Source organism: Hyperoodon ampullatus (genome assembly GCF_949752795.1).
Source record: "Hyperoodon ampullatus genome assembly, chromosome: 16".
NCBI lineage: Eukaryota > Metazoa > Chordata > Mammalia > Artiodactyla > Ziphiidae > Hyperoodon > Hyperoodon ampullatus.
Genome location: NC_136929.1, coordinates 62,244,604 through 62,265,286, shown reverse-complemented (window position 1 = coordinate 62,265,286; position 20,683 = coordinate 62,244,604). Strand labels below are relative to the sequence as shown.

At 50.5% G+C, this 20,683-nt stretch overlaps 1 protein-coding gene across 1 annotated transcript in view; it reads left to right on the top strand.

Annotated features, from left to right (window-relative positions):
* ATP7B (ATPase copper transporting beta) overlaps positions 1-20,683 on the top strand; it is a gene marked incomplete at both ends in the record, with an annotated part of 51,799 nt that overhangs the window by 12,215 nt on the left and 18,901 nt on the right. The window contains 8 exons of the mRNA XM_079721994.1: positions 1,112-2,300; positions 7,738-7,995; positions 9,763-9,926; positions 11,466-11,627; positions 14,171-14,247; positions 15,661-15,835; positions 16,907-17,140; positions 17,860-17,951. Coding sequence (XP_079578120.1) covers positions 1,112-2,300; positions 7,738-7,995; positions 9,763-9,926; positions 11,466-11,627; positions 14,171-14,247; positions 15,661-15,835; positions 16,907-17,140; positions 17,860-17,951 — 2,351 coding nt within the window. The remainder of the gene's footprint in view (positions 1-1,111; positions 2,301-7,737; positions 7,996-9,762; positions 9,927-11,465; positions 11,628-14,170; positions 14,248-15,660; positions 15,836-16,906; positions 17,141-17,859; positions 17,952-20,683) is intronic.

The window sequence follows — 20,683 nt, the reverse complement described above, 5'->3', positions numbered from 1 at the left end:
ATCAATCCATGTAATCGAGATTCAGCTGAAGATGAGTAGGCTTGTGTAGGTGTCGAGTGACATGCTTTTTTATCAGGTGCCATATATAAAGGCCTGTGCCCAAATGTCTGAAGCAGGTAATAGTACTGGTATAAAAACTATATCTAGTTAAGAGAGTGGTGAGGCTGGGACTCTGCAAAAGGGAAGTTTTGTTAATAGAATGGCTGAGGCCACATCAGCCACATCCTGATGAGAAGACATCAGGAAACTACACTTGAGCTGTGATACACTAAGAAAATGAATCCGTTTAATTTGATGAAGCACATGTCGTTTTTAGGTAATGTCTACAGTGGCCCTGAGCACCGGGCGGGGCAGGGACTCAGCGGAGGCAGCGCTAGAAGTGCCTTGTTCAGCCCAACTTCCTGTTCTTCCAGCTTTCCCCCTCCCACTCCTCTTGGTCCCCTTGGCACTGCTGTGCTCACTTCCGTGGCTCAAGGGGCGTCCTTCGAGACCTTTTTTCACAGGCACTGTGGTCTGGCCCCATGCGCTGGGAGGTCTGCATTTGGAACATGTGCCCTATGGTTGTTAAGTCTAACCCCTGCTAAGAGAATGAGATGGACACCCCTAGAAAGAGATGCAGAATTAGGGTGTGGCCTATTCTGTGTATTTGCATTCCAGCAGGACGTCCAAAGTTTAAGCTGAAAGGACCAAGTCCAGTGGGGAGATTTCAGGTGTCAGCTGGAGTCGGGGAGGTCTCGTGGGACTTGTGCCCTTCTGCTGCGGGCTGCTGCGCTCTCTGCCTCTGTCATAGGCCTGCCATGCTTGTTCTGTGCGGGTCAGCCCCATCGTGCGCTCCTTTCCCACAGAAACCTTCATGCCTTCTACCAAGGTGGGCAGTTGACTTCTGGGTTCAGAATCACAGAAAGTCAGAGCTAGAAGGAACCCCTCTGAACCCTTTCATATGATAAGTAATGTCTTTATAGCTTTCTTCCCCTCTTTTGATGTTCTCATACTCTTGGGATGTTTGGACACCAGTGGCATTGTTTTCCATTTTCTCAGTGCCACACAAGCTGGGAGATTTTAGAAAACGTTTAGTTTTAAAGGTAAAAAATGTTCTTTCTCTTCCTTTTAGATCCTGCCTAAGCTTTCCTGGCCTGCTCGAGCCTGGGAGCCAACGATGAAGCAGACTTTTGCCTTTGACAACAGTGGCTACGAGGACGGCCTGGATGGTGTGCGCCCCTCTCAGGCGGCCACTGGCACCATCAGCATCGTGGGCATGACCTGCCAGTCGTGTGTGAAGTCCATCGAGGGCAGGGTGTCCAGTTTGAAAGGCATCGTGAGCGTTAAGGTTTCCCTGGAGCAAGGCAGCGCCACGGTGAGGTACGTGCCCTCGGTCCTGAGCCTGCCTCAGGTTTGCTGTCAGATCGAGGACATGGGCTTCCAGGCCACTGTGGCGGAGGGAAAGGCTGCCTCCCGGTCCTCCAGGTTCTCGCCCGCCCTGGAGGCTGTGGTCAAGCTTCGGGTGGAGGGCATGACGTGCCAGTCCTGCGTCAGCTCCATAGAAGGCAAGATCGGGAAGCTGCAGGGCGTCGCGAGGGTCCGCGTGTCGCTCAGCAACCAGGAGGCCGTCATCACGTACCAGCCTTACCTTATCCAACCCCAAGACCTCAGGGACCGTGTGAACGACATGGGGTTTGAAGCCGTCATCAAGAACAAGGTGGCCCCCGTGAGCCTGGGACCTATTGACATCAGGCAGCTCCAGCGCATCCACCCAAAGGCCCCTCCGGCTTCCATTAACCAGAATGGCAATAACTCAGAGACCTCGGGGAGCCAGGGGGTGCCCCTGTATCTGAGAGTGGATGGAATGCACTGTAAGTCTTGTGTCCTGAACATTGAAGAAAATATTGGCCAGCAGCCAGGGGTTCAGAGGATCCAAGTGTCCCTGGAGAACAGGACTGTCCAAGTCCAGTACGACCCTTCCCGCATCTCCCCAGGGACCCTGCAGAGGGCCATTGAGGCTCTGCCACCTGGGAACTTTAAAGTCTCTCTACCCGATGGAGCGGAAGGGAGTGGGACAGACACCAGGAGCCCCCAGGTGCCCGGCGTGCACTGTGCTGCAGTGCTGGCCATCGCTGGCATGACCTGCGAGTCCTGCGTCCAGTCCATCGAGGGCCTGCTTTCCCAGAAGGAGGGAGTGCAGCATATCTCAGTGTCTCTGGCTAAAGGGACAGGAACGGTTCTCTACGATCCATCTCTAACTCACCCAGCAGAACTCCGAGCTGCGGTGGAGGACATGGGATTCGAGGCCTCTGTCCTGGCTGGTACGTGGTTGATGCTAAGTTCCTTGGATTTTTAGCTTCTTTTCTGAAGAGAACACTGATTCTGTGTTCTTTTTTTTTTTAATTATTATTTTTGGCTGTGTTGGGTCTTCGTTGCTGCTCACAGCCTTTCTCTAGTTGCAGCGAGCGGGGGCTACTCTTCGTTGCAGTGCGCAGGCTCTGGGAGCATGGGCTTCAGTAGTTGCACCACGCGGGCTCAGTGGTTGCAACACATGGGCCCTAGAGCGCGAGGGCTTCAGTAGTTGCAGCGTGTGGGCTCAGTAGTTGTGGTGAGCGGGCTTCACTAGTTGTGGTGCATGGGCTCTAGAGCGCAGGCTCAGTAGTTGTGACACACGGGCTTAGTTGCTCCGTGGCATGTGGGATCTTCCCGGACCAGAGCTAGAACCCGTGTCCCCTGCATTGGCAGGCAGATTCTTAACCACTGCGCCACCAGGGAAGCCCCTGTGTTCCTTTTAAAAAGAGTACTTTGGGAACACCTGGCCCTTCTCTCTCCAAAGGAAACATCATCATTTGCTCAGATTTCTCTGCTAAACAAAACAGAATAATAAAGACAACAGGACCCTGGTCTCACCACCTGGAGCCCATTCTGTTGAAAGTGAGAAAGAAGGGAAGGATGTGATGATGGTTTCCCTTCCCACCCACCCCCGACCATGGCTGTGAGAAGAGGGGGTGTGTGACAGCCTTCCCAAAGCGAGGTGCCCACATACCTTGATGCCACGTCACTAGACAGTTTCCAGGGTGGTGGCTGTCCCCAGGCCCCGTCCCATTGACCCGCCAGCCACTCACTTGCCTGTTTTCCCCTCCATTTCCTTCACTCGGGAGCCTGGCAAGTTGTCTCAGCGTCTTTCGTGTTTCTGCCTCTCACCAGGCCTGTGTGAGCTGTGGGCTGCTGAGCAGCGAGGTACCTTCCCCCACCCCGAGAGCTTATGTGGTAGCAGGGAGGGGGAAACCACGCGGGGCGGCAGGTGTGAGCCCAGTCGGGGGGAAGGGAGGCTTCTAGGGAGGGCTCCCTCTGGGGGCGGGTAGGGGTGAGCCAGTGAGCCACGGGAGGTGGCAGAAACACGGCCAGCCGCCCTGTCCTGCCCCCATGGCTGACTCCCACTCACTCCCCCTGCCCCTGAGGAGCCCTTCCTAGGCCCCTGCACCACCCACCCCCAAGGGGAGCGGGTGAGTCATGTGGAGTCACTGGGCCCCATTCTGGGCTTTGTCTTTGTACCAAGTTTCAGGAAGGAGATTTGTTTTGTTCTGTTTTTTTAAACAAAGATCAATAAGGAAAACTGGAACAGTAAATCCTGTACTCAGAAGGTAAGACATGTCGTATGTAGTCGTCATCTGCTATATTTGTATGAGGTTTAAAGTCTTAAAACAGTGGAATCAAGTTACCAGCAGTAAAAAGAAATTTGCCTTGAACTACATAATGCAGAATAATTGAACTTGACTACGTAAACCTGGAGAGAAAACAGGGATTTTTATTGGCCAGAATTATGAGAATTATGTTTAGCCCAAGAGGTATTTAGGGAACCAGATTTAGCAAATAAAAATACAGGACACCTAGTTAAGTTTGAATTTCAGCTAAACAATGAGTAATGTTTTAGTCTTAGTATGTCCTGTGCAATATTTGAGACATACTAAAAAATTACTGTTTATCTGAAATTCAATTTTACCTGGTTGTCCTGTATTTTACCTGGCAGTCTTAATTTAGGATAAACCGTAAGTGTGCTGGTGACTGTCTTTTATAGCCACTTAAATGTGAAAAAGGCATTATTTGTATTTGGTCGGCCTTTCTGGATTGACCAGGGGCTCCTTGAGGACAGTCTTCAAACCATGTGATTTGTTTCTCCTTTGACTCCGCAGCACCCAGCACACAGTAGGTGTTTGTGAAGGAAACGAAGGAGAAAGGAAATAATGGGCTGGGACAGGCAGGGTCTCAGGTCAGCCGATGGAGGGAACTCTTTAGAGAGATTACAGAGCTGAAAAACCAGACAGGAACTGGGAGGGAAAACAGGAAAACAGCCACCACCCACAGACAGGAGGGTCTGAGGGAAGGCAGGTGTTTAGTTTACAGGAGCCCAGGGGTTGAGCTGGCCTGGTGGGAACTGGCCAAGGGTAAGGCTATGGCAGGAGCCGGGGCCCCGGTGGAGAGATGGCCAACACTTGGGTCCTCCTCCTTTCTGTCCTGTTGTTTCCTGCTTGTTACCTCCATGTGCCAAATTTAATCAGAAACCAGTTGACAAGGGAGCCTGGGAACAGTGGTTTGCAGGGGTCAGCCCCTTGGTAGTGGAGCAGGGGGAAGGAGGGAGGGAAAGGGTCTGAGAGCATACGGGCAAGAGACAGGCATTGAATTTCAGTCCCTTACTGGACAGCTAAAATACATTTAGACCTGGTTGTAGAAGGCAGCTGTTATTTGTTCACTTGTTTGCATGGTAAGTAGTTTTTGAATGGCTGAATGGATGGATGGATGGATGGATGGGATACATGAATACAAAGTGAGGAAAGTTCACCTGTTACGTATAGCATGTTCCTCTCACCCTCATAAGTGAGTGATGTCACTTTCAGGGCACGGTTCCCTCACCCCTGCACGTGCTGGGGGTCTTCTGGGGCCCGGGCCCTGTGCCAGCTGCCGTGAAGTGCTCAGCGGCAGTCCAGCACCCGCCCACAGCGGTTCACACTCTCCCAGGGAAGCAGGTCACAGAGGCCCCTCGTATCATCCAAGGCAGGTTAGAATAAATGTTGTAACAAGGAAGGTGTAAGTGAGATGCTCTTGGGATTCAGAAGAGAAGGAGAGAATCCAACACCCGCTTGTGGGGCTCCCAAGGACATGATGTAGGGGTGACCATGGAGTTGGGCGTGGATAGGATTTCAGAATGGATAGGATCTGAACAGGCAGGAAAGGGCAGGACTGCACGCCAGGCAGAGGAGACAGGCCAGCACCCTGGTGCAGGCTACCGTCCTCTGCTCCTGGATCCTGGAAGGGGGCCCAAACTGGTCTCCCTGCTTCCTGCCTTCCAACCTGGTCCCCGCCCAGCTTTCACAGCGATCCTGTCGCGCTGTTGACCCTCCTGGACCATCCCGTCTTGTATTGTGAGTGGAAGAGTCCTCATGGTGGTCCCGAAGCCCCTCCCTCACCCAGCACCTTTCTAGCCCTGTCTCAGTTCCTCTTACCAGGCTTGTTCTCACCTCAGGGTTTGTACTCGCTGTCCCCTCTGTCTGGAATTCTCTCCCTGCAAATCCACACAGTGTTCTTCGTTTCATAGCTGCTCATCCGGACTTTTCCCAGAGCCTGTATCATTTTTATTTAGAAATATGTAGGTTTGTATCATACATAGTTTTGTAATCTCTTTTTCACCCTGTGACTTATCATAAACGTAACTTATGGGTCCATCCGTGTGTCTGCAGTACCATGTTCTGTGGCCGCATGGCATCCCAGCATATGGGTGTACCATAACTTCGTTTCCTCTTTATTTTTCCCATCTATTTTGTGTGGATGCCATTGTAAATAATACTGATAGGTTTGTTGTGACTGTAAATAAAATTGTCCGTGAAGACAGTCTTCAGACTACATGATTTGTTTCTCCTTTGTGCACGTACTTAATTATTTCCTTGTGATAAATATCTGAAAGCATAATTGCTGGGTCACAGGGTCTCAGCATTATTTCATCCCATGACAAATATGCCCCTACTAAGTGCCAAGCAATTAGAGGTACCGTTTTTGATAATACTGTCAAATAGATTTCCAGAAAGTCAAATCAATTTATATGCCCACCCGTAGTGTTGGCATAGGTTGATAAAGGACCCAGTAGCATAGGCTTATTGGGGTTTTTGTTAATTTATTTAAACTTTTTTTTTAAGCAATCTCCAGAAGCCCAGAATTTAGTTGAGTTAGACCTCAGTGTTGGAGGTCTAACAAATACTACTGAAATTGTTGACAACAATATTTGGGTAGAACGGCAAGTGAATCCAGGAGGTGGTGATGGACTGGAAAAAGAGGGAGGGGCTGGACAGGGGCAGGAGGGTTTGGTGCGGGTGGGAGCTAGAATGTTAAGAGCTGACATCCAAGGGGTGGAGTCATTTTGAAGAAGGACAAAGGCCGGGAGAGCAGAGCTGTGTCAGGTGAGGTGATGGTCTCTGCATCCAGAAGGCGGAGGGCTGTAAGACCGGAGCACTGGAGGAGGGTCTTCGGCGAAGGTGCTGGAAGTATCCATCAACTGCACTCTTAAAGTGAGTGGAAGTAGTCTTAGCACTTTCCAGAAAATGAGCTTCTGTGTTTTGCAGCTGTGGACTTTGAAGTAAGGAGAGTTCATCATCCAATGACGTCATTTTTTCCTACATACTCTTCAAGGCATTTTGTGTCATCACAAAACTGTGACTTTTTGGAGTGATGAAATTTTCTGTATCTTGATCTGGTCGATGATCAGTTACATTGGTCTATATATGCGTGGTGGGTGGAGTAATGGCCCCCAAAGATGTCCGCTCCCTGACCCTTGGAACTCGGTGGGGAAAGGAGAACTTTCATTATTGGAGCTGGACTATTGGAAGTCCAGATGGAAAGAAATCACCCTTGGCTATCACCTCAGACCTACACAGAAGTTAATTTGAAGTATATCAGTGGCCTGACTGTGGAGGTTCATTTAAAATAACAGAGGTGCTAGAAGAAACTGTCACGAATATTTTCAGTGTTGCGGTAGACACACCTATTAATAGAGCACAAAAAGCACTCACCATTGAAGTTGGTTTAGTTGACTCTAAGTTGGGCTTCATTAACATCAAGGGCTTCTTTTATCAAAAGAAATACCGTTAGATGAGGGTGAGAAAGCAAACCACATACTGGGAGCCAGTGTTTGCAGTGGGTACAGCTGCCCAAAATGTATGTAGGACCTAGACAAAGAACGAGAAAAGGGCCAGTGACTCGATAGAGGTGTTTTGGGGCATTTTGATTCTCATGGGGAGGGAGAGGACCTCTGTTAACCAGGATGTGGCCAGGTGTAGAAGCTCGATTCCCTGCTTCATACCTGAGGGGTTTGGGGCAAAGCGTTTAATTTCTTGTAGCTCTTTTCCTCACCTGTAAAATGGGGATGGTAGTAGTACTTGCCACAGGGCTATGTTAACAGTTAAAGGAGGCCAGACATGTGCTTAGCAGGGTGCCTCGCACGCTCTTATCACTGCTGTTACCATCACTGTCTCATTAGAGCATTCGTCTACCCAGAACATTCCGTCCTTGCAGTATCGGCGTGTTTTCCTACGTATGGAATCGAGTGCCTCCGTCTGGTTGTGCAGAGGGAGAGACAGTGATGGAAACATCAACCCCCCCTTTATCTTCTCCAGGAACTTTCATCTGAACATTGTCAAGCTTGAGCCTTCTGTTCCGGAAAAAAAATTATCCATTCTTCTAATTTGAATGATTTGTGACATTCTGTCCTAGAAAACTGTTCCAGCAACCACGCTGGGAACCACAGTGCTGGGAGCGCCACAGGGCACACGGCGGCTGGTGCACCTGTGTCCGTGCAGGACACGACTCCCCAGCCCAGGGGCCTTCCTACAAACCACAACCCTGGCCTCGTGTCCAAGTCCCCTCAGGCCTCCGAAACAGTGGCCCCGCAGAAGTGCTTTCTACAGGTCAGAGGCATGACCTGCGCGTCCTGTGTGTCGAACATAGAGAGGAACCTGCAGAAAGAAGCTGGTAAGAGGTCTCCACCGCACCGAGCTGGGATGCTGCTGTGGATGGTAGCGTGTAGACTGCTGGAGGCCACAGTCAGCAACGTGGGGCGGTGTGCCCTTGGCACAAGATGCCCTTGGGCATCTCCACTGACTGCATTTATCAGGAGCCCTGATAATCTGGCGGCAGTTCATTGTATGATAGGACAGATGTTTGTCTAATGTTCTGGGACAATCGGCATTCTGCTCTTTAAGAAGTACTTAGTTTGAGATAAAATGGATCGCTGAGTAAGTTAGCCATGGGGAATCCAGTTTAAAGGTCAAGGTACTGTCATGGGTGGCCTCCCCAACTAGCTTGTCCTGGTAGTAGTGTGTGGTTTTCCCTTCCAAAGCCTCTTACGGTCAAACACATAAATAGCCTGCATTCTGCCCTGTTGTCGTTGTAAATCATAGCGTGTTGCGGAAATGCCAAAGTTTTGTCCTCTAAACGACATTTCCAGTCTGGTTTCTTAAAGCTGAGAGTGCAGCGAAAATCCTGTCCCAATTTTTTGTTTGGAAAATATCTTAACCATGACTCTGCCGGCCTCTGGGGTCACCTTCTCTCTTCCTATGGCTTTGTACGTGGGTCCTTCTGCTCAGGCTCAAGGATGACATGTTTCCTGCCTCCTGCTCATCAAGCCTACAGCTTCCTGGAGCTCTAGAAGGTGGCTCTCAAACCAACGTGTTCTAGGAGCTCCTCTGTCGCCCGTGGGCTGGCGGCTCAGAAGCTAACCTGTGTCTCACAGGGCCCATGATTCTCTTCCCAACTTGAATCCCTCATATTTATCCCTTATGACATTCTTTCTAGAGCACATCATTCCTTTCATTTATATGAATGAGCCTTTCTTTCCCCCTTAAACTAAACAACAGTGGTAGCAAGGTAGTCCGTGGGATTTCTTTTTCATTCCTGAAAGTTATTAAAAACTGAAAAAGAGTAAGGAAAACCACTTTTTTTTTTTTTTTTTTTTTTTTTTGCGGTACGCGGGCCTCTCACTGTTGTGGCCCCTCCCATTGTGGAGCACAGGCTCCGGACGTGCAGGCTCAGCGGCCATGGCTCATGGGCCCAGCCGCTCTGTGGCATGTGGGATCTTCCTGGACTGGGGCACGAACCCACGTCCCCTGCATTGGCAGGCAGACTCTCAACCACTGCGCCACCAGGGAAGCCCTGGAAAACCACTTTTGAAAATGATTTTTTTTCTGCTGTGTCTGGAAGTGGAGAAAACAGTACACCCGTTATGTGATAGCAGTTGCCTGCTGCAGATGCTGTCCCTTGCTTTGAGGTGTGTGCCCGCACCTGTGTCCCCCAGAGCCTGCCTCAGAGCGGTGCCCGCCGGGCCAGCAGCATGGGCCGTGCCTGCCCCAGACCCACTGAACCAGCGTCTTTGCTTTAACCAGGGCCTCAGGTGAGTCATATGCCCAATAAAGTGTGAGGAGCATCCTTCTAGAACAGTGGCTCTCATGCTTGGCTGTACATTAGAGTCACCTGGGGAGCTTTAAAAAGGGAAAAAAGATGCCTGGTATCCACCCTGAGAGATTCTGATTTAATTGGTCTGGGTTAAGAGTTAATCACTGGTCAGGTGATTGTTAAAAGCCTTCCCCCCTGCCCCCCCAGGTGATCCTAATGCACAGCCAAGTGTGAGAACCACTGTTCTAGAAGCTTCTGGGGCAGAGTTTTTTCTTTGTTAGCTTATGTTGAACACATCATCCCAGAGGCCTTGCCTGGAGTGTTCCAGCTGTGCCCTGCTGGTTTCAGGCATTCTCTCTGTGCTGGTTGCGTTGATGGCTGGAAAGGCAGAGGTGAAGTATAATCCGGAAGTTATCCAGCCCCTGGAGATAGCGCAGCTCATCCAGAACCTGGGCTTCGAGGCAGAGGTGATGGAGGACTACGCGGGCTCAGACGGCGACCTCGAGCTGATTGTAAGCGCGGCGGCTGGGCTGGAGCGGGGGCCAGGGGGTGCAGGCCTGAGACAGCCCGTGGAGGCCTTCTGACGGCAGCCGGGGCTGTGGTCAGGACGTTTCCCCCTTCTTGCATGTATCCTGTTCGTTGCTATTGGGTTTTCCTTTGAAGCCAGTGACAAGGACCTGCTCGTTTGGTGAAGGAACGTCCACTATGTCAGAAAGTCGTAGGCACGCGTCCCGCCAGGTCCCGCCAGGCGCGTCAGGGTATCGGGAGGAGGAGGCAATGGCGTTGGAGGAAGAGGAATTGGAGACGACGGCTGTCCTGAGCTTGTGGCTCGAGGGAGTCAAACAGGAACGCGTCCCGTGAGGCCGAGAGGAAGCTGGAATGCCAGAGGCCCCGGGACGGGATGGGAGTGAGCGAGGCAGCCGGGGGCACCTTGTAGGCACAGGTGTGTCTACAAGGTACTTGGTGACCAGAGTGTCCCCAGGCGCTCAGTCCAGGGTGAACGCCGGGGGTGGTGCTGTTTCTAGGGCTGCTGGGGATCAGGGGGGACGAGGCGCTGGTATTGTTTCCTGTCTGCCCATTTGCCAGCGGCGCTAGTCAACAAATCATCAAGGACAGAAGATAGCTCTAGTATTTCGAATATGCTGTGTTCACAAGCACTTCTGTGCAAAGCTCTTTTTGTGCAAATAAAGGGAGGCTTAGAAGGAATCCACAAGGAAGTGAGTAACACTGTTTACCGAAGTGAAAGGGTCTTATTTCCTTGCTGTGTTTAGTCACTGCCATTAGCGGTAGGTAAGTAAATGTTTGAAGAAAAAGTACTGCGGACACAAGTGGCACTTTGAGCTCCTGAGAAGTGGTGTTCTTTGCAGAGCAAATCCTTTGCTCTGGCTGGGCCTCGGTGTGTGCAGAGGGGCACAGTGTAGTACTCGCTGGGTCAGACCTCCAGGGCCCGAGGTGCACATCTCTGCTCACACTACAGTGTGGAAATCTAGAGCAAGACTATCAGTGGGGAAGGTGAAAACATTTTTTTGAACAATGTTTTTTTTTTTCTTATTACAGTGTCCTATAGTTGTATTGTCATCCCATGCTCAGGCATTTTATGTCTGTATTTAATTTGTATTCTGGGAAGTGCTGACCACACACTCAGAAGAGTGAGTTGTCCGGCTTGCCTAATGCATCGTACAGGGGTGGCTGGCTCACTTGGAACTGCTTTCTTAGTGCACACAGCACGGGGTGGCAGAAATGCATAACCAGCACAGGGCGTAGAGTGCTGTGAAAGCCCATTGTTAGCAGAGCTGGGAGTTGGGCCTCGGTCTTTGCCATCTGCTTAGTGATTGGTCTCCTGTACGTGAGTTGAGGAAGAACCACTGTTTATATCCCCGAGGCTCCTGTGGGAATGTCCGGGGTGAAAATCTTGCACCTGGGGATTGTGAGTCCAGCCTCTTGGGAAGGAGAACAGACTTGTGGCCGCCTGTTAACCCAACTCCCTGTGCGCCTTTGATGGGATCCTCTGGATCCTCGGTCAGTGGGATCTTTGTCATCCTTTGCCGCAGATCACGGGGATGACCTGCACTTCCTGTGTTCACAACATAGAGTCCAAACTCACAAGGACGAACGGCATCACCTACGCCTCTGTGGCTCTTGCCACCAGCAAAGCCCACGTGAAGTTTGATCCTGAAATTATCGGTCCGCGGGATATTGTCAAAATTATCGAGGTAAATCATTTATCAAAAACATATTGTACCCACCTTTTTTTTTTTTTTTTTTTTTTTGCAGTATGCGGGCCTCTCCGCGGCATGTGGGATCCTCCCAGACCGGGGCACGAACCCGTGTCCCCTGCATCGGCAGGCGGACTCTCAACCACTGTGCCACCAGGGAAGCCCTGTACCCACCTTTTTAAAAACAGTGATGTATAATCATCATAGAAAAATGAGCAAAGTATAGCTAAGCAAAAAAAAAAAAAAAAAAAAAAAAATCACCTAATCTAAAATCCTTCAAGATTTCCCATGGAAATAAGGTGGCTCAACTTGTGAGGGTTTAGTAAATATCAGATAATCTGAGGGGGGGAATCAGTGAATGGGTAAGAAAAAGATGGGGAGAAAAAGACATTATTATTGTTTTAATTTCAGATATTCCCTGAGAAACAGCAGTATTGCCAAGATTCCTGGCACATGGTATTAAATTACCTAATTGTGGGAATTCCCTGGCTGTCCAGTGGTTAGGACTCTTCACTTTCACTGCCGAGGGCCTGGGTTCAATCCCTGGTTGGGGAACTAAGATCCCACAAGCCATGCGGTGTGGCCCCCCCAAAAAATTGCCTAATTGTAATTTTTTTAAGTCATATTTACATCTGTGCCACGTATCTACAGACCAAAGGAATGTTGGTGTTGGGAAGAATTACACTGCGTTTGACCACTATACTAGGCCTCCTTTACAGGTGGAGAGTTTAGTCATTTCTCCTTTGGAAAATCAATCACAGTAGTTTTCTGTACTCCCACCCCCATCGTTCCCTCACTTTGTCCACAGACATTCTGTGTCCTATCACACCAGGAGAGGATGAGCACTAGTGGTGATCTGAGTGGGTCAAGACGGTCAAAACCGAACAAGATAAACTCATGACAACTAATGGTGAAGTTTAGCAGAAACTACTGCTTATGAAATTCCTTATGAAATGAAACATCTCATAGCAGGCTTCAAGTTGTTTTAAATTTTCGTGTGTGTGTGTGTGTGTGTGTGTGTGTGTGTGTGTGTGTGTGTGTTAAGAGACATGCCGTCTGTTGTCTGGCCATGCAGAGCTCTTTGAGGTGCAAATACTGCTACTGCTGTTGATACAGGGCCTCAGTCTTAGAGGCAGACAATGCAGCTTCTTTATCAGATGAGGAGAGATCCCCCAGAGAGGTTAGGAGACTTTGATCCCTGGTACCCAGCTAAAGGTTGCAGAGCTGGTACTCCAACCCAGATCTCCTAGTTCCAAGCTCAGTGGGCATCCAGTTTCTGCCACCCCACGGGTCTTACAGAACAGTAGTGATGAGGCATTGATGAGGGAGAGAAGTCAACTGAGGCACTAATCCTTGCTGGCCTCCACCCAGCTGCCCAGCCTGCTGCAGTCGCCTCCTTGTTCTTACTTGAGGTATATTGCCAATGTCTGGCCCGTGTTCCTGCATCTCTGGGGCATCTTTTCCTGATGTAATTAGGCCGGTATTAGTTGCAAAGGATCTGCCTTTAGATGGCCTTACGTGCTCTTTCTTCCAACATAACTCTTAATTTTTGTGTAAAATCCCAACATCAGAGTCCCGGGGTCCCTCTACATTGTGCTGACTGACAGGACATTTCCTGACAACCTTTCCTGTATAATTTTATACAGGGAATCAGAGATTTAGCGACCAGATCAAATAAGATAGAGAGGGTGGAGGAGCAAAACGGTGAAAGAATTGCTTGAGATAATCCCTGAGAAAACCACAGATACTGCCGGAGCCAAGGTCTGCTCGTTGGGAGAGGCCTGGGCCGGAGCCGGGGGACCTGCAGCTGGATTCAGCGCTTCCGATGATGCTGTAGCTTTGGACGGGAGTTTAATCTCTGACCTTCAGTTTCCTCCTACAGAGAGCGATACTCCCGACCACTTGATACTGGGGAGTCCGTAGCTCACAAATCCCGAGTTTATAACTCAGCATCGATCAGCTCAGGGTGTGCTAAGTCACCTCCCGGCATCTGCTGCCTTTGCCCACAGAAGGAGCAGCAGTCGCCATGGAGCCTCTGACGGGATCTGTACAGTGACGTGGGGACAGAAGTCATGAGCGGAAAAACCAATACAGTCCTGTGAGGCAGTTTTAGATTAACTTTCTTTTTTTTTTTTTTTTATAAATTTATTTATTTATTTATTTATTTATTTATTTATTTATTTCTGGCTGTGTTGGGTCTTCGTTTCTGCGCGAGGGCCCTCTGCAGCTGCGGCGAGCAGGCCAGTCCTCATCGTGCGCGGGCCTCCCCCCAACGGAGCCCCTCCCGTTGCGGAGCACAGGCTCCAGACGTGCAGGCTCAGTAGTTGTGGCTCATGGGCCCAGCCGCTCTGCGGCATGTGGGATCCTCCCAGACCAGGGCTTGAACTTGTGTCCCCTGCATTGGTAGGCAGATTCTCAACCACTGCGCCACCAGGGAAGCCCTAGATTAACTTTCTTATTTCCAAAGATGTAAAATGGTTTCTCCCGATGCCTGTCTTAACCAAGTGCCTTCTTTCCTGTTTCCTCTTTTTAATAACAAGGGAATCGGCTTTCATGTCTCCCTGACCCAGAGGAGCCCCAGCGCTCATCACTTGGACCACAAGCTGGAAATAAAGCAGTAGGTAGAACACAGAAGATAAACTGTAGCTCTGAGGGCTGCCTCTCCCCTGGCCCACCTCTACCTCGTTGGGTGCTAATTCGTGTCCCTGCTACCTCCACCTTCCACGGCGCCTTCTGCTGAATTAGTTGCCTTTACCCTCGTAATGTTAATCCTCTAAAACAATGCTGTTCCATGGTACCTTCTGCTGTGACAGAAACGCTCTATATCTGCACTGCCCAGTATGAAATGCAGCCAGTGTGACTCAGGAAGTGAATTTTTAATTTCCCTTCATTTTAACTAATTTTAATTTAAATAGTTACCTATGGCTGGTCACTAACAGATTGGACAGCACCTACGTTGGGAGGAAGGGAAGAGTGGGTTCTTTCTTTTATAGTATCTCAAGAATTTACCAGAGTGGGTCGAGATCTAGGATCCGAGGACAGGAATTATGGCCAAGTGGAAAGAAAATGGCTCGGGAAGCAGGAGACCTGAGCTCGTTCACTGTTGCAGATGTGTTCACTCATTCATTCAACGAACACAAGCCCGCTGTTGTATGCAGGGCACTGTGCCGGGTGCTAGGGATGAATAGGGTGTCACTCCTACCTTAGAGGGGCCCTCGGTTGGGCTGGGAAGAGTGGGTGAGCAATGGTGCAGGTGGGTTCTGGGGAGTCTGGGAAGCTAACAAGCAGGGGACACACGATCTGAGCCTCAAAGAATGAGTGGAAGTTTGTCGGGCTGAGAGGAGTGGGGTAGGAAGCAAGGTCTTTTCGGGGCTTGGAGGCGGGGCCCTGGGAGTGTAAGACTCTGATCTCGCAGGCCTGTGGTCTTCAGATCGGCGTTGAGGCTATGCCTCCTACAGCTTCCAAGAGCACTTGGTTGGAATTTTGTGGATGGAGAGGCTGATGTGAGACCATGGCTGTCACCTGTGACCCCGATTTCAAACTTCATCAAGGCAGCTGCACTGTTCACACTGACTCTATTTTAAGTAATAGTTTAAAAGTTGAATGTAGAAGTTTATACTAATGAAATGTTCCTTTTATCTATTTTTTTCTTGGGAGTCTGTAAACGATTGCGGTTTGAAAAAAGAGCGGTACCAGCCATAGGCTGAGGATGGTCAACCTCTTTGGGGCTGAATTTTCAGCTTCTGGCCCTCGGTTGCCTCACCTGTAGATGGGAGGTGCCACGTCGGCCACGGGCAGGCAGGGGCTGTGTCTAAACGTCTCTGGAGCATCCTTGGCAGTGAAGTTTAGACCTTTGGTGTTCCCCTCAGATGGCCGATGTCGGGAGGGAGCCTTACTTTCACTTTAGCCTTTGCTGGTCTGTCCCAGACATGTGGCAGAGGCCAGTCTCAAACCAAGTCCTCGGGAGGGGACGGGGCCAGAAGCCAGGTGACCGGCGTACCTGATATGTCGGTGTTGTGTTTCTTTCCAGGTGGAAGAAGTCTTTCCTGTGCAGCCTGGTGTTTGGCATCCCTGTCATGGGTTTAATGATCTATATGTTGATACCCAGCCACGAGCCCCACGAGTCTATGCTCCTGGACCACAACATCGTCCCAGGACTGTCCATCCTGAACCTCGTCTTCTTTATCTTGTGTACCTTTGTTCAGGTGCGTATCGGGGGGTGGGCACACCTGCCCAGCGTGCCTGTGTTTGGCCAGCACAGCCCCTCAGAGTGCTCCAAGTGCAGCTTCCTTGCCGCTTTCCCACCACCCAGCCAGCTGCTGCTTTTTTCTGTCTTATGACCAGCTGGGGGGTGTCCTCTAACATGGGGGATGACAGAGAACCTGGTTTCACCGGCAGTTCCACAGATGACCAGACTCCCCCTGGAACAGCAGCCCCCTGCGGCAAGGCTTGGTGATCCACTGTGTCTTGTTTGCTTATTGTTCAGCTGAATTCGATGTTAGAAGCAGCAGCTGGACCACCCTGGAGCTCACGCTGCTCTCTTCCACGTCTTGGCTTGAATGACTGAAACGTGGTCCTGAGGAATCATAATTTAAAAGGGGCAGGCTTCGTGTTACTTCTGCCCTGGGGACCGCGTTAAGTAGCTAGCTGTATTTCTAGTGGGAAGTGTGCCTTCCATTTATTTTGGAATAGAAAATGAAACTGCTGACTTAGTATTAGAATATTAGAATTAATTAATATTAATTAGGATTATCTGGGGGCAAGTGTTTATAGGCTCAATTTGGTTTTTCCAGATCTTCATCTGCATAGAAAAAAACACATATTTACCTGCGTATGTATGTGTGTGTACATGTTCACATACTATAGACACAGGCCTTTTTTTGGCCGAAATAGGATAATACTAGGTACACTGATTTATAACTGGCTTTTTCACTTAACCATGTACTATGTACATCTCTCACACCAGCGGTTAGGGGTCTAGCACATTGTCTTCAGGGACCGCATTAGCACTGTCCACGGTATGAACACACCATGATTTCTTTCACCATCTTGAGCATTCTCTTACTGCTGGACATCTAGGTTGTCCAGTGCTCTGGGTCTTAAAGGTCTCCCTGGATCAGCCACTCCTGTGGCCAGAAGTCCTCTGAATCAGGAAGTACATTTCATCCATGTCCCTTATGGAGGAAAAAGTAGTGTCAGCGTCGAGGGGGAGCCCAGGGTATTTACAGTCCCAAGGGGCCTTGTCACAAAGGTCACTCTCCCTCACCACCTTTCAGTTCCTCGGGGGCTGGTACTTCTACGTGCAGGCCTACAAATCTCTGAGACACCGGGCGGCCAGCATGGACGTGCTCATCGTGCTGGCCACAAGCATTGCCTACGTCTACTCCCTCGTCATCCTGATCGTGGCCATCGCCGAGAAGGCCGAGAGGAGCCCGGTGACCTTCTTTGACAGCCCCCCCATGCTCTTCGTGTTCATTGCCCTGGGGCGGTGGCTGGAACACGTGGCAAAGGTAAGTGCAGCCTCAGGTTAAAGGAAGAACTTTCCTCAGTAACACAAACCTTAATTTATCTGGGCACCATGTTTAGAATTACTAATCATACACAATCTAGGGCAAGGCTTAAAGGAACGTGAAACCTACGTATTATTAGGTGTTCTGACCACTAATCTCCAAACCAGTCTCGCTGCTTGTGAAATCCCAGCTAATCTGGTTAATTGTTAAAACCTTTGTTCAGATGCATCGTGCAGTGGAAAGAACCCTGGATTTCGGGTCAGAGCTCATACCACCTCTTGGTACGTGACTGAGTGTGTAGCTTCCTGGTCTAGAAATCCACATTTCCACCATAGGGTCGTGCCATTTTTAGCACCCTGCATTGTTCCCAGATTTCAATGTATCCTAATATAAGAGAGTGGGACTCAGGTCCTAAAAGAAATTAAATTGAACCTAAAAGAAAACAGTCATCGGGCAGACTGGCGTTGTTTCTTCAATCTGAAATGTAATTCATAGAACTCAGTTGCACTGTCCGCTCAGCATGGTGATGGCACGGCTGCGTGTTGATGGGCAGTGAGTGACACTCATCCCAGGAGAGCCCGCAGGCGTGCAGAGGGGCCGTGTTACGGAGGCAGCCTTTTCTTGCAGGGTTTCTCTAACACCAGCCTTGTGATTAATGGTCTGGGTTTGCACAGGCCAGCTTAGTATCGCTCTCGTTTTACATTCTGGTTATTTCTTAGAGCAAAACTTCAGAAGCCCTCGCCAAACTCATGTCTCTACAAGCCACGGAAGCCACCGTCGTGACCCTTGGGGAGGACAACTTAATCATCAGGTGGGTTGTCTTTGTCACACGTCCTTGATCGATTTAGATCAGCCTGTGTGCTACACATCACACACCTATCGTGTGAAGGACATGACACTAGACCTGGTGAGAGCCAGCAAAGACGGTACAGTGAGATGCCCCGTCTCAGTCCAGTTAAGTAAACAAAGCATTTATATACTAAAAGATAAGCAAGGGTTCAAGGGGGTGTATGTTTGCTAGATGATGAGTGAGAGGTGCAGCCAGCATTTCTGGAACTTAGGAGAGGAAGGCTAGTGGTGGTCAAGCAGAGCTTCACAGAACATGGAGTATGAACTGGGTCTCGCCTGCAGGATCTGGAGGATTTGGACAGGCTGAGAGGGGATCAACTTGCCAAAGAATAAAAATGAGAGAACTATTTTTCTTCTTTCTCAGGTTGGCAGACATTAAAAACAATAATGCTCACTGTTGTTATTGCTGGGACTTATATAGCATTTACTGTTTGCCAGATGCTGTACTAACCTGTTTGCATTTAATCTATCCAAAAGAAAAGCTTTATGAGGAAGGGACTCTTACTACCCTTATTGTACAGATGCAGAGACGGAGGTTCAGAGAGGCTATGCGACTGGCCCAGGGTTACACAGGAATTAAGTAGTGGAATTAGGACAGAACCTACACTGCTGGTTGCAGAGCCCATGTTCTCTACACTTACATATACTGACTCTTAAAGCATATTTAATAACGGGGGCATTTTTACAAACTAAGGCTTCTGTATTTCCCCGGTCAGCCTCCTTTTCCTCTTCTAGGCAATGGTTATTTCTAGGCCTCCCTCGCATCCCTGAAATCTCTCTGGCCCCACCACTTTCCCCTTTAGCCTGTGATCTCACTTCTGACTTGAAAATAGAAACTGTGATGGGAAACCCGTCCGTTTCCTGTCACTCAGCCTGCAAAGCTGCCTTTCCCCACCGCACCGGTGGGAGAAGAGGCGTCCCCCCGCCGGGGCCTCTGCTTAGAGCCGTCCTGTCGAATTCTTAACCATCTCCAGTGTCCCCGTCTCTGCTGATTCTTACCATCCAGTACGACTTAACTCCAGACTCTCCCGCTACTGAAGCAACCATCGGTGCCCCTCCCACTGTGCACCCTCCGGTCCATCACACTCTGGCTGGTTTCCTAGCTGTGTCTCCGAGAGAAAGGCCCCTGAGGCCAAGACGGGTCCCTTCCTTCCCGAGGGCCACTGGGCGAACCTCTGTTGAGCCCGTGGGCCAGTGAGTGAGATGTGAGGATTGAAAGTTTCCGAGGCTCAGGCTGACCAAGCACAGCAGCACCGGCTTTTGCCTGCACACTGGTTTTTAAGTAATCATCAGAATTATGGTAGTGACGGCTGAGACTGGAGAGTTTGCCGTGTGCCATGTATGCTACCCAGCACTGCGCGTAGATAATCTAATGTAACCCTGATGGCTTCCTCGTGGGGGAGTGCCTGTCCTCAGGAGGAGCCCACAGCTCGGGAGGGAAGTACCTTGTCCAGAGTCCGTGGCAGGTGAGCAGCAGAGAGGGGGCTGGGCCCCTGGAGACGCAGCCTCCTGCTCAGCCTCTCGCTGCCCTGTCTCCTGGCCGGGAGGAGCCTGTGTGACAGTGCGGCTGGCTTGTGACTGCTTCGGTGGCTCTGCACGGTTGTGTACCTTGGCTGCCTTTTTTCTCATAAATTAATGACATGAGAGTGCCTGAGCTGTGCAGACGTTCAGATTGGGAATTGAGCCATGAACAGCTGCGTTTACTTTCTGCCTTTCATTTCGAAGGGCCTGTGACGGCAGGATGCCAGCACCCGGGCAGCTCCACTGATTTGAGTACGAGGAGATGTGAGTCTTTGCCAGAAGGCTCAGGCCGGCCGCGATGCCGAAGGAGGGCGGGGCCACACCTGGCATCTCCCGGTTCTTTCCCACACTGTGTGCCTGGCTTCTGCCATCACGTGTGGTGGTACCGCTTTTTAAGCTAGGAGCCAGAAGACCAGAGTTTCTTCTGGCTTTGCCTGAGACAGGCCACCACGTGCTTGGAGCTGGGTCCCCTCCTGTGTTTTGCAGTTCGTGTCCGTCAGACAGACGGCGGTGGTCACTCCTACCCCACCTTCCTGACGGGGTGCTCGGGCCGTGGTCACACCTGCCCTGCCAGGGCCAGGACCGCTCTCTCGCCTCCTGCAACGTGGCGTGTGCTGTGCCAGGGGCCCCAGGCAGCCTCCTGCAGGGCCTGGGCCTCTGCCGGCGTGGACAGGTCTGCAGCGCCTCCTGCAGGCCACCGGGGCTTCGCGCCTCAGCTGGCTCCTTTCAGAGGGACTCGGCCCGTCCCTCCCTCTGTCCCTCGGCCAGGGGCACGTGTCCTTCCTCTCCGCCTGGAGTCTTGGGTGACAGGAACATCTGTGTAGATGATCAGTGGTAATTTTTTTTTTATAAATTTATTAATTTATTTATTTTTGGCTGTGTTGGGTCTTCGTTTCTGCGCGAGGGTTTTCTCTAGTTGTGGCGAGCAGGAGCCACTCTTCATCGTGGTGCACGGGTGTCTCACTGTCGCGGCCTCTCTTGTTGCAGTGCACAGGCTCCAGACGCGCAGGCTCAGTAGCTGTGGCGCATGGGCTTAGTTGCTCCGTGGCATGTGGGATCTTCCCAGACCAGGGTTCGAACCCGTGTCCCGTGCACTGGCAGGCAGATTCTCAACCACTGCACCACCAGGGAAGCCCGATCAGTGGTAATTTCTTCCCTAGCTGCTACTTGCGT